This window comes from Eleginops maclovinus, chromosome 4, assembly GCF_036324505.1.
Source record: "Eleginops maclovinus isolate JMC-PN-2008 ecotype Puerto Natales chromosome 4, JC_Emac_rtc_rv5, whole genome shotgun sequence".
Classification (NCBI taxonomy): Eukaryota; Metazoa; Chordata; class Actinopteri; order Perciformes; family Eleginopidae; genus Eleginops; species Eleginops maclovinus.
The window spans coordinates 26405999-26419302 of NC_086352.1; the positions used below are offsets into that span (position 1 = coordinate 26405999).

Genomic DNA, 13304 nt, shown 5'->3' on the forward strand with positions numbered 1-13304 from the left:
GATATGTGTTTCCTGTCCACAAGGTGAATATATGTTTCATGGATTCACAGTTTGTTCCCCCATGCTTCTAAAAAAAAAAAAGTACTTTAAAAAAAAGGATTAACTATATGTCAGTACTTTTTTATATATTTGAAGAAACATAATTCAAATTTAAAAAATAACATTTGTGTTGAACTATATTACATCCAAGTGTCAGTTTGATCCACACTTGAATTTCTTAGTCCCACATACAGTATGTATTGCCTTGCTGTACCATTGTTGATGTGCCTTTTGAGTAATGTCTGTGCACCACACTTTTGGAACACATACCTTACATGTTGGAATGATGCCTGATCCTCCAATGGGTTTTCCTATATGCACAGGTACCTGCCTACCTATTTAACTCACAAAGGAAACCCCACCAACATAATACCGTGGTAATCCCTAAGGCTGCACTAATCACCTGTCTCATTGGCAAACTGTACCTGGCAAAATATACCCATTGCAAGGCTAGTCACTCCATCGGGGAGTGACAATCCGACGGTTTCAGGACTATGGTTTGCTGATATATAGGCCAGCCATGGGGCAAACTCAGCAAAGAGAGAACTCCAAGGATGTTGATGTCCTAATAATTCAGGACATGTATAAAAAGTTTGTTTTGGAGTGCCCAAGTGGACTACTTTTTCTGCATGAGTTCAAGCGTTTCTTTGGTGTGGCATCAACAGGAGAAGCGTCCGATTATGCGGAGAGTATGTTTCGAGCTTTTGACAGAAATGGGGTGAGACCATAAAAGCTGTTACAGCCTGGCCTATTGTTCAACTTGACCAAAATGTAATAATGTGAGCCAATAGTTCTCATTCAACCTACCGTACCTTTCAGGACAACACAATTGATTTCCTTGAGTTTGTGGCAGCACTGAACCTTGTTTTCCGGGGAGAACTGGAGCCTAAACTTCGCTGGTCATTCAAGGTTTACGACAGAGACTGCAATGGCTATGTGGACAGGGATGAACTAAAAGCCATTATTAATGTAAGTCTAACTTACAAACAACAAAATGTATTGTGGGTGTTGGATGCAACTGAGCTCTAAAGAGAGGATTACCTTACAGAAAGTTCCTCTTCTACAGAACACCATTTTTGTTTAAAGCCTAAACGTAAACCACAAATAAGAGCACTTAATTGAAAACATCTTATACTTTCAATATTTTTTTTCTACGATTTCCTACTGTTCAGCTCTTTGGACTTTATCATGTCTTTCCCTTATCATTCTCCCATTTTCACTATACTGCCACTCCCCAAAATGATTACAAAAATACAAAAATAAAACCTTAACACATCACGTAAGACATGTTATTGTGTCATTGTAGGAAAAGAACAGGCATCAACAGAATTGTGTCCCACTATGGCAGTGTGACTGTGAGCCAAAATGAAAAATACCAGGCCTCTGACACAGCTAAAAGGAACTCAGTTGTCATTCATTTTAAATATATACACCTGGTATTTTCGTACTATGACATGTCTGATAATAATTTAATTTAATCAAATCAAAATGTCATATTGATGTGTTGCGTTTACATCTTAGGTAAATTCACTATAAACTAGCATTGTTTGAGTCTCACCTCTTCTGGTATCTCTTCTTCTCCAGAAGAGGTGATTCTCAAACAATGCTAAGATAAGTTTTAATGGAAATAAATAATATACAATATTTTGAAAAAGAAATTGTCTGGTACGAAGAATGTCAATGTTTTGCTTACAATCCTGACTATTAACAAATAAATCAAACAAATTAAACATTTATAAACATTATGCAAGTGTTGAAAATTGTAAAATATTTCCCAGATTCAAGAATAGCTAAAACTATGAATAGCAGTAAAGACGTTCATTCATACATCATTGTAAAAACTGAATTCAATATTTGAACTTTGGGGTACTATTGCATCATCAGGGCAGAAGCGTGAGCTGCTTTTTGTGTTTAGTACAACTTTTTGTTTCTTTCTTTCCACCCAGAGCATCTATAAGATAAAGAAAGGCACAAAGAAGGATGAGGATGATTCTAAGCTAACAGTAGATGAGGCTGTGGATCGATTATTACGAGCCGTGGATACCGACAACGATGGTAAGCATTTTGTAAAACATCCCTTATCATGTAACAAGGACTTCTGTTGTGACAAATAAAGATGGAATAACAATGTGCTTGAGCATAAATCCTGCTTCAACTTAATTTCACAGGTCATATTAACATGGAAGAGTTTATTAGAGGTGCACAGCAGGACCCCTGGGTGCTCAACATGCTGCAGTTAGACATGAACTCTGCAGGATGGGTGCTGGAGCAGCGAAGAAAGAGCGCACAGTTCTGAAATGTCGGAGCACAAAACTGTTGGCCTAAACCATGTGGACTTATTCATAGATAACATCCAGGGTTTGACCGAGATACATAACATATAACAAATGCACATTTACAAGTGAAACTGGGACTCCCTTTGGATAGAATGTCAGCTCATGCAGTTTAATAATCACACAATGAAAGAAGTTGTTCAGAACTGGCCACCATTTGGCTTTTATTAGGAAAAAAATGCAAAAGAACACTACTTCTAACTTTACCCTCTCATGTCTCTATTACACAAATGATAATAGACAGTCATGTATTTTCTTTAAATACTATTTAAACAATTTTATCTATTTTAATATGGAAGTGCAGCACATGTACAGTATACATACAGTGTATTGCTAACCCTTGTCCAGCCTTATTGTTATAAATTGTAAATATGCAAAAAGAATATTATTATATTGACTACGTTTTTCTATTGTTGTCCTGTTGTGTTTTTCATTTTTGCTTTGTTTTTAAGCAAATGAGGACATTCATATAATTGTTGAGCATTCTGAATTCAAATCCATACTGTACACTGGATATACATTCAATATGCACAATTATGATGCAAGTGTAAATGTATATTGTTTTACTTGATTACTTTACTGTTGTTAAAGGAGGGTTTTAAACCTATGAATTCAAGTTCAATATTAAAAAAAGAAACATACATCAGTGTCTTGTCCTGCTTACCGGCTGTTCAAATGTGTGCAAATATATCATCTTCTTTACCTGACACTGATCTGAAATGCACTTTCAAGTATTTTTGAGAAGCGTTTCACATGAAGAATCCTTATTACCTGACCATTAGATCCAATAAACCCTGTGATTCATTCATTCACAACTTTTACCAATGCTTACAGTCTCGATCTAAATTAAGCTTGCCATCAAGTTATTAGATTCTAGATTGATGTTTGCCTTAGTGTCAATGGGTCAAGGGTGCCAGAGCTAAAAATGATGTCACGTTGGTCAGCCAAATTGAATTGTTGACAAGAAAAAAAAAACGTTGCTTCATTTATATAAACATGTTTTATTGAAAATACATACTTTGCAGCTACGGTCCCAATAAATGATTACATTAGACTTTTAAAGTCATTTTTACTTGGATATGGATGGATATATTTCTAGTCAAAACAGTAGGTCTAAGTGGTATTACCAAATTTAATTTAACTTATTTTAACATTCTACCCACCACGCAAAGGAGGAGTAAGGTATAGCAATGACTGTCCATTACTGCTGTGAAGCTGCAGCACGTAGGCTGTAAACCCCTTACAATGGTACCATCTGGTGGTAATGTTACAATTGACATTGTGGCTGGATCGCATCGTTTTTTTTCAGTTATTCAGTACAAACAAGCAACCTAAACATTTAGAAGAAAAAAAAAAAAAAGTTTGGATACGGGAAGTTTGGTGGAGAGCGCAATGCCTCCTGAAAATAAATATTGCCATATGATTACTTTAAAAAAAAAAGAAGCTAATTGTAACTTTATTAGCTGCGTTATTCAAATCTTCATTGGAAATGTGTTGAAGTGTTCAAACACTGCAAACAACATGTTTTATTTTCAAAGTTATGAACCACTGCAGTAATATATATTTGTCTGTTACAGGTGTTAAAACTTTAGTATAAACCCATAAGGCTGTAAAACTGTTTTGTTTCACAGCACTTAACAATAAACACATTTCCTTTAACACATGTATTAGACGAAATAGCAACACTGTGCAAAGCAATTTAACATAAAACCTGTCGAGCTGCCTGCAAGACTATACTCAGGTGAAAAAAATCCACAAACACCTGCGACACAAACAACGAAGCAGGGGCGGAATATACACGTTTCTAAAATTGAACAGAAATGTTCCAAACGAAATTGAAATATCTATAAAATACTCGTCAAAATGAAGCTCATCTTACAAGAGTCATCAATGATACTTTTTACTAACAACTCACCTTTAAAACACAGATGAGTTCTTAATCCAGATTGCACCTGAGGAGTGAGCGGAAGTTTCCCCCTGAAACAACCCGGAGAACAACTGCTCCCATGTCAGAAGTTCCACCTGGGTGCTGCTCACATTTAACATGTCTCTTCACAAAAATGAAATGTAAAATGAAGTGTTTTTCCTGCTATTGGGGATAACATAAAACCTTGCAAATGATTTACAAGACTCAATTTTGATTTGCAGAAAATTAAAAGACATTTGCCAAAATAAAATACTTTTTGGGTTCTACCAAAATACACAAAAAAGAGTTAGCGCACTAATATCTGCAGGTTCAACCAATTGACCGAGCGTGATGTCTAAAAGAAGATTAAAGCATTTTATCAGGAAATGTGCATTTGCACAAAATAGAGCAACTATTTTGCAGAAAACAATGTTTGTTTTTAATTGCAGCTTTGGTATAATTATCATAACACTGCTGGGGCACTTAAAGTAGTCACTATGGACCAAACAACCAAAATGTAACCTTCTTATTGGAAGCACATTGATGTAGCTTAATTGAAATGTTACCTTTGCAGAAGTAAGATTAGTACAAGATGAGTCTATGATTGAAGAGGTTGAAGTGAGGTGTTGCATATTTGGCTTAGTTTGGCATGTATAGAATGTAAGTAAACTAAATGAGCTTATGTCTTAACATAATATAGGTGCTGATCCATTAAGATAATATAAAGTGTCTGTGTGTGTTTTTGATTTCACATTCACTTAGCAGCGCTCCCCTCTCTGTGGGAGCTCCTGCTGCCTTCAGTGTCTCTTCGTAACTGCCAATATTTGAGATAGCAGTCATGCATGGAATGTGATGTTTTTTAAAGTGCTTTAAGAAATGGAAAATTATTATGAAATATACCAAAACAATCCCCAATGTGGAGGATATTTCTTTTTCCAGATATAAGTGTTAGCTTGAAATTAAAAAGGAAGAACATTCCAGTGAAAGCTTTTAAAATAATACATTTTTGAGATGCTATTGGTTTTCAAAAACCTTTATTACATTTTATACCTATGAATGATGAGTAGGCTAACACAAAGGTCATATTTCTCTACTTACACCTGGGTAACCCACTCAGGCTCTAACAAAGACAACCTGGTCCTAGCCTCGGGTCCTTTTTTCCAGACCAGGCAATGCTACAATCAGTACAATAAGAACACTGGTAGACCACTGTACAAAAAAAAAGCAACAATATAAATAAATGTATCCCTGCAACTTTCATACAAGTATTAATTGATGGTTTAAAACCCAGCCTTTGCACACCTGCACCTTTGTTTGTAAAGAAATGTGAAGGTTTAGCAGCTTGAGTTGACTCTTATGATTATCATTAAAAACAATGTCCACAATTACCTACTATTACTAACTATTGCTGTGTAACTGAGCATTGTTCAAACCCACATAACTTGTTTTTGAAGTTGGGAAACCTATTAGAAAATGTCAATGTTTCTAAAGATGACACAAAGTTATACTATAGAGAAGGCAGATAGAATACAAACAATGTGTGTTCTGCATACAACAGAGGTAAAACATAGGGTAGAAAATATGAATAGTTGATACACTTACACATACAACTTGTGACTTTGGCCGCCCATTATCAGTTTAACAACAAAGACACTCCCTGGCTACGTCCAATTTTAAAATGCAGGTTAAATTAATGTAGAGTTTGAGGCAACTCAATATACAAACAATAAATAAAAAGGGTAACCTAATACATTTCCCATTCCTTATTGAAAACGTTCAGTGGCCTGATTCAGGTGACGTTGTAAGCTAGTTCAAATTGTGGCCCACAAACAACATAGTAATAATTGTTGAACGTTGACTGAACAACTATGTCTGTAATAGTCTGCTGGTCTTCACCCTGGATACAATGTAGTGCCTGGCTATTTAAGCAGTTGTATGTGATCTGCTGCTGAATACTTAGCTTCCTAAACAATATTAAACTATTTGTCATTTATACATTTATACTTGTGATTAAATTCTCCTCAATAATGTAACGTGTAATCTAATATTTATGATGGACTGAAAAATGACATGTATAGGCACTCAAACATCTAAAACAAAACGAAAAGGATCCAAATCCTCCAATTTAATTTCATTTAATGATTCTTGCGAAGTTCTGCTGAGTTGCTTTGTTTCCCATGGTCCGTGAAGGCAGCACCGTATCGCAACATCGCCGGACCTCTCAGGTGTTTGCTGGGCGGCTGCATATCGGAGCCAATGGAGGAATGGTAACAAGGCAGCATGGCGGACAGAGAGAAGCGGAAAGTCAGCACTCCCTCTGGCCGCAACATCCAGGTGAAGTCACCGGCCAGCTTCAGGTAAGCGCCACGGCGGAGGGGGAACCGGGGAGGGGGTACGAGACGCCCGCTGCTGGAGGCTTTGAGTGATGATACGGTGCGGCTCTGCGGGCTGATGTGCTGCTGCTGGCTGCTATCAGTCCCTACAGCTGCCTTTGGCAATGCTCAGTTTTGCGGATTGAAGTCGCAGTGTGTTGTTGAGCCGCATGTTTAGGGTTTGGGCGTGTCTGCTCCCAGACGACCGAGAGGAGCTGTGTGCTTAGACTACAACCATATATTCATAAATGTGTCGAAGACTTTTTGGTGATCTGTTGCAAACAGTAATCCTTTTGATGACAGCGGGTTTACGAGTTCCAGCTTCAAATATTTTATGATTATTGGTCTAATTCTATTATACTATGTTTTAAGCCCAGTGAAGGATAGTTTTCTTTCTACGATGGCATTATTATGAATTGGATTTGTCACAACTTGCTTGTTGTTGTGATATTTCTAGTTACTTGTGAAACTAAACATCCAAACATATTTCATTCATATTTTATAGCAGTTCTCCAACTGAATTAATCTTACAATCATATTGCTTATAGATGATTTCACAAGTATAATAGTGTTTTTGTTTATTCTGACATGCTGATTTGTTTGGATTTGGCCTAAGCAGGCCTAAGTTAAGCAGAAACATTTTAATGTGATTTATCATGGCCAACTACAGCCATAACCTATTTGCTGCTGTTTTATAGCTTTATCTTATTTTCTAGAATACATACAAAAATGATTTAGCAGCTGTAAAGTTTATAGTGACATTCTCTGCAACTTAATTTACTAATGTCACTGTTCAAAATCAACTACTTTGAAGCTTTATATTCACGTAATTATCAAATATTGTCTGATTATACTTTAGTATTTAGTCTATTATCTTAATTAAATCTCTTTTGGTTCTCGGACGGCTGTCAATAATGAAAAAACAATCTAAATAGTGTATACATTATGATGAAGAGCTTGTGATGGGCATTTTATTGTACTTAAATAATTGTTCATGAGTAGCATGACAGCATAATTGATAGTTTAGTAATAAAAGTAGTGTTGTAAAGCTACAGTACACATGACCCAGAGTTCAGCAGGTAGGTGATCAGAGCTAATTCAAGGGTCAAATGAACAACATGTTGGAGGGCTGAGCACAGGATGGATTAGCTGCATGCTGTTCACATGCTTTCACACTCTGTGCCACACACTCACTCACTCACACACACACACACACACACACACACAGGCCCATGTTGCCTGAGGAGAAGCTGTGAATCCACAGTGGTATGACTGTGTGGATGGAGGTCTGTGATCAAAACCCCAGTGAGACAGCAGCCCCCGCCACCGCCCCCCAAACCCTCAGGCTCAGTCAGTCCCTGTCTCATTAGCAGAGCTGCAAACAGACTGATCCACAACCCTCTTTCATCACAGTGACTTCAGAGTCGCTCCTGTAGTTTTTGATATGTCTGACAGAGAAATATATAAATATGATATTTTGTGTCTCAAAAGAACTGAGAAAAACATCAAACAAAACAAGCAAAAGAAGAAACTATTTTAGTTGCACAATGATTAATGACAAAAATGCCTTAAGTGTGTGTATAAGCAGACAAAATGTCTTTTAATGAACAGTTTATCTTAAAACACATTTCCAGGCAACACATTTAAATTATAATGATGAAGACAACAAGACAATAATAAAGATTACAACAGTAATCAAACATGTATTAGAATGTATGTAAACTCTTTGTTAAACAGCTAAAAAGACACTTCAGGAACACATCATTTCCTTGCTTTAAATTGATGTAGAATACCACACTGTGTTGATATTTCTGAGTGTAGTCTGCTAGAGAAACAAGGCCAGATAATCCACAACCCCAGCGTTGGCTTGGTCCCAGAGCAGCCATATGTTGGCATGTTTTCCTCCGTCACCCTCCCTGCCTCCACCCACTGTGTTCAAATCCTCCGTCCCTCCCCAACCTGCTGCTGCTGCTGTCAGTGCAGCTCTGTGCGTGGAGACATTCCGTGACTGAGACACTGTGTGATTCTTCAGCTTTTCAAGCCTGTGACCCAGTTTTTAGGCGCCTACATTTTTCATGTCATTTTGATAGGGAGTTAGGCCTAAGAGTTGGCATGTGAGTTTGAGTTCGGCACATTTCAGTACTGTTTATCCACAGTCTGGACATGACGACACGGTTTGTACAAAAAGGTGGAAATATTATTAAAGACGAAGAAATCATTTATATGTTATCAGGTTTAAAAGATAACCTGTTTTTTAACGTGAAGCACTGAGGAGTCCTAAAATAAAATGAAAATGTGGCTCCTCATTTACCATTGACCATTCAACACTGTAATATTGAGCCTACATTTAACTTGTTTCTGATCCTTAGGTTGACCAGTGAATAAACACTTCAACACTTCAACCATTGAATATCAGTATTAAACTTGTTGTGATGTCACAAAATCATCCTTGTTCATACAGTTTTAAAATTATATACCATTAAAGTAGACCAGTACATACAGTACAGTAACTATGATTATATATCATCATTTGGAAACTGTACCATTGCACTCGTAAAAACATGAATTCCTACTTTCTGGTTACAAAGTATAATGGGAACATGATGAGCAGCAGCTGGTGTGTTAACTTAATGATCTTCACACTGACTTTGAGTGACGACAACAAAGTTAAAAATAGTGTTTCACACAATATACAATAATCATGATAAGAAAGCTGTGATGCAGACTGTACTTTCTCCAAAATAGACCTATCAGCTTAACCAAAGAAGTGGTTAAAAGATGTTGCATCTAATTACAATTTAATATGAGATCAAGTCTGGGGAAGCAGGATTTGGTGACACCTGCTGTCTGCTTTCCTGTGCAAGTGTTATTGTAAATCAGTGACTCTATTAGTATGTCTGCTAATTTCATCCAATGAGAGCTAAACAAAAAAACTGATTATTTGTATTTCATATGTTTAGGTGAACTGTTTCTTTAAATTCTTCTGCACTGCGTTGATCATATGTGGCACAAGAGGGCGTAGCAGAGGATTCTTTCACATTAGCAGGGTCTTTATATCCGTGTGTGTGCATGTGTGCGTGATATACAGCCAACCAACAGTGTTGGATTGCATTTAATCTTTTAGTGCATTATGGGAACAATAAATTGTAGAACTGAAACCAGAGATTCCTGTTGAGGCAAAGCTTACTCTTCTTATATGCAGTTGATCTAAATGAAAAACATGGTTTATTGTTATTATTTCTCTGGTGGGAGAGGAGTGTCATCACATGCTGTGGTTTTACAGTAAATGGATAATCTGAATAAATCAGATTTATTAAGCATATGTTTTAGGATGTTGAGATCACTGAACAATCAACATGTACATTAAGTGCAGCAGTGTCCATGAGCTCTCCCTCTTGCTCACCCTCACAAATTCATTCACATTGCCTCTCTCCTCTCTTTCATCTTTTCACTGCTGCTTCTGACCCGACGTGACTCTTCTGACAAGATGTGCTCTGGCAGATGGAATCACAGGGTGTGGGATGTGAGAACGATTTGAGTGATAAGAGGGAGACGGAAGAGGGCTGGGGGTTAAGCAGATTTTGAAGTGGCAGTTTCCCTGATTCACTTCATCCTTTGATGTTTTCTGTGGGAAGAAAAGCTATAGATTTCAGGGTTTTTCAACAGACTTAACTTGTGTTTTTTTGGGTTGTATTTTATCAGGAAGAGCAAGAGAGCATTTTAATTGAGCTGATTTGAAATTCACCGGCAGTACAAGCTGACAGAGTGGACAGATACTGCTCTGGTTGCAGTTCTCCCATGCTCATTATTTACAGCTGCCGCTCGGTTCTGCTGACATGGCACGTTCCACCTGATGGCACCTCCCCTCTGCTCATACAGTATCATTTCTCTTTCTCTCTCTAAAGCCACAGGCCTGTATCCCTGCTTTGCTTGATTTCTAAAAAAATATTTAATTAAAAAAACACAATTTAGTAACAAATGTTCATGAATTCTGATCCGCTCCCATTTGACGACATTAAATATTTAGAAATGTAAAATCTCCCCACGTTTTGTGTGGAGATATAGTGCATACATTTTAAATATTATATTAAATGAGCTTAATATTTAATAACAATTTTAAAAAGAATGAAACCACCTTTCGACATATTTCTGAAAAAAGCATCTACACTAAAGGGTGTTTGACCGCTGAGAGCCGACGTTGCTAGGAGATGTGCTGGCAATATCTGCAGATCTTTTTTATCAAGCCTCCGATGTTAGAAATAAGATCCTACACATTGTCCTGCTTGCAAATAGCTCAACGTTAAAGGCTGTACGAAAATGAGGGATTCATTCCCATTTTTCTAGAAGTCTTTTAATATGAGACATCTTTGCAGCAAGTGTTACATTCCAGTTATCAACAAAGACACATAATGCTGAATGTATTTAAACATCAGGTAAACATGGAAAAGTATTGAGTTTACACTAACCAAAAATAAAATGGTTACAGATCAGGGTAAAAGGCGACTTTAGTGGCAGCTTACATTATCACAATATATATCGCAAAATCTTGAATCTTAACTTGTATATAATGATTTAATCCTGCATATTGTGTCGACTGATTTTGCCAATACATAGCCTTTAGTTATCTATTGATTTTGATCCAATAAATAATTTCCCCATGTGAAGAAAAACTATTTGTTTTCATCTTTTTCTGATTAAATGATGCATGAACTCTTCTTTCTGTCTCTTGAGACCATCATGCATATTTTCAACAGTATGTGCATTCTGTGTTTTATAGGATTTTCTTTCGATCCTTCATCATGTTTTATCAAATCTTACATTTGTAGGGGGAATTGTTTAAGCTTTTCTGGTGTGTGTGAAAGCTCCATAGCTTCTGGCCAGTTTCCACGGTCATACTGTTTGAATCTCACAGTATAGAAAAAACCCAAAAGAAATTGGTGTGTTAGGACTCTCTACAAGCTTTGATTTTAAACTGCAACTGGGGCCAGAAAATCAGCATGTCATTGAGTTGCTTAATAGCAAATACTTTTCATCTGTTCTGTTCTTGTGAAATAATTGGAGGAATATATTGAGGGAATTCCTTCAGTAGTGGGCCAACATCTACTTGGACTAAAGGATGAACTCATTCAAATTTAAAAAGTGCTGTAAGCAAAATCTCTTATTCACACGGAGCATAAAAGCAATCTTAAATACCCTTTTTTTTTTGCACTGTGAAGCCTTTGGTAACAAAAATTACAAGATGCTTTTTTATAAAGGTTGTTACCTGCATAAAGTGCTTTGGCCTGCTGGTGGAAGGTTTTAAGGTCAGCAGGGCTGACAGGGTTAATGGACTGTACAGTTCACTGCATGTGGCATGCACACAAATTGACACACATTGATTTTGAGATGAAGCAAAGACCAGGGCAGCCTAAAGCATGGTTCTAGTATATTGCAAAATACTTCTTATTATTCTAAGATCACCCAATTTTCTGTCACTCATTCAGGTTAGGGTTTTGGGGAGCGCCGCGTGGTGCATGGGCTCTCGGGTAAGGTTTGGTTGGTAACTCAGTGGGATTTACAAAACGAACATTGCCCCTCGAAGTGTCACAGTTTATAAAATGACCTCCTGGTTTGAGTATGACCCACGGCATTACCACTTTGAATTCAATTTCCCTGCATATTGAGGGATTAGAACATTTTGGATTGTTTTTTAACTCAAAATGAGTGATTTAGATAATATGGATAAAATGTTTCCTTGTTTCTCCCCTGTCAGGTCCTCTGACTGCTGGTTTCATACCCTGTCAGGGATCCTTTTTTTTCAATGACGCCATGTTGCCAGACCTGAGCATATACTTTGTGATACACCAGAGTTTCCTTCAGGAAGACGAATGGAAAGAAAGAAAGAGAAGAGGAAATTAAGAGTCTTATGATCAATGAGACCTCATAAATAATTGAGCACGCCTGTGTTTTGCAGAGAGCAAGAGAGGAGTGTCCTCTTGTGCTGGTGTTTCTCCTGTTTGCCGTGGCATAGGATGTCCTGCTAACAGCAGCAGTTTTTTTGAGGTGGCTTTGTAAATCTGATGTCCACAGGACGGAGTAAACATCAGAGAGAGGGAGAGAGGAGTGGATTATATAACACTGCTCCTTTGTGGCAGATTCAGCTCGTCTGCTTTAAATAATTCCCCCCTTACTCCTTTCTCTCTCCTGTGGATGAGCAGCAGCAGCAGCTCTGAGTCGGACGCCTCTCGTATCGACCTGGAGGAGCTGCACCCCTCCTCCCTCTCCTCCGACTCTCTTCCTGCTCGCTCCTCCCTCACTCCCTCTCTCATCTTCCCTCATTCTCCACTTTCTAACATCCTTGCTCCTTCTCCTCCTCCTCCTCCTCCTCCTCCTCTCCGTTCCGCTCCGCTCAGCTGTGGATGCCCTCCTCACTTACAGTATGGACTCGGGAGGGGAAGGAGAAGAGGGTTGGATGGAGGACCAGTGGGAGAAATGGTAGGGCACCTCTCTCGTTACTCCCTGTTAGATTTTTACCGGCTTTCAGCAACATGGCTGTGTGTGACCTTGTGAGTGTATTACTGCTAACATGCCTTATTCTTGCAGTATGTCGTCTCCTTGCATTATAAAGCTCAGGACAGGCATGCCCTTGAAGGAAAGGTGGTGTTTGCATTCGTG

The 13304-nt window shown here is 37.8% G+C and overlaps 2 protein-coding genes across 2 annotated transcripts in view; both read left to right on the top strand.

Annotated features, from left to right (window-relative positions):
- Window positions 1-497: 497 nt before the first annotated feature.
- Window positions 498-2960, top strand: guca1b (guanylate cyclase activator 1B). The gene is made up of 4 exons (XM_063882011.1): window positions 498-757; window positions 859-1008; window positions 1986-2094; window positions 2208-2960. The coding sequence occupies exons 1-4, from the start codon at window positions 560-562 to the stop codon at window positions 2333-2335; spliced, it is 585 nt and encodes a 194-aa protein (XP_063738081.1). The 5' UTR covers window positions 498-559; the 3' UTR covers window positions 2336-2960.
- Window positions 2961-6482: 3522 nt separating this feature from the next.
- The window catches only part of LOC134863889 (C-Jun-amino-terminal kinase-interacting protein 1-like), a 44673-nt gene continuing 37851 nt past the window's right edge, over window positions 6483-13304 (top strand). The window contains 1 exon segment of the mRNA XM_063882647.1: window positions 6483-6635. Coding sequence (XP_063738717.1) covers window positions 6559-6635 — 77 coding nt within the window. The 5' untranslated portion in view covers window positions 6483-6558.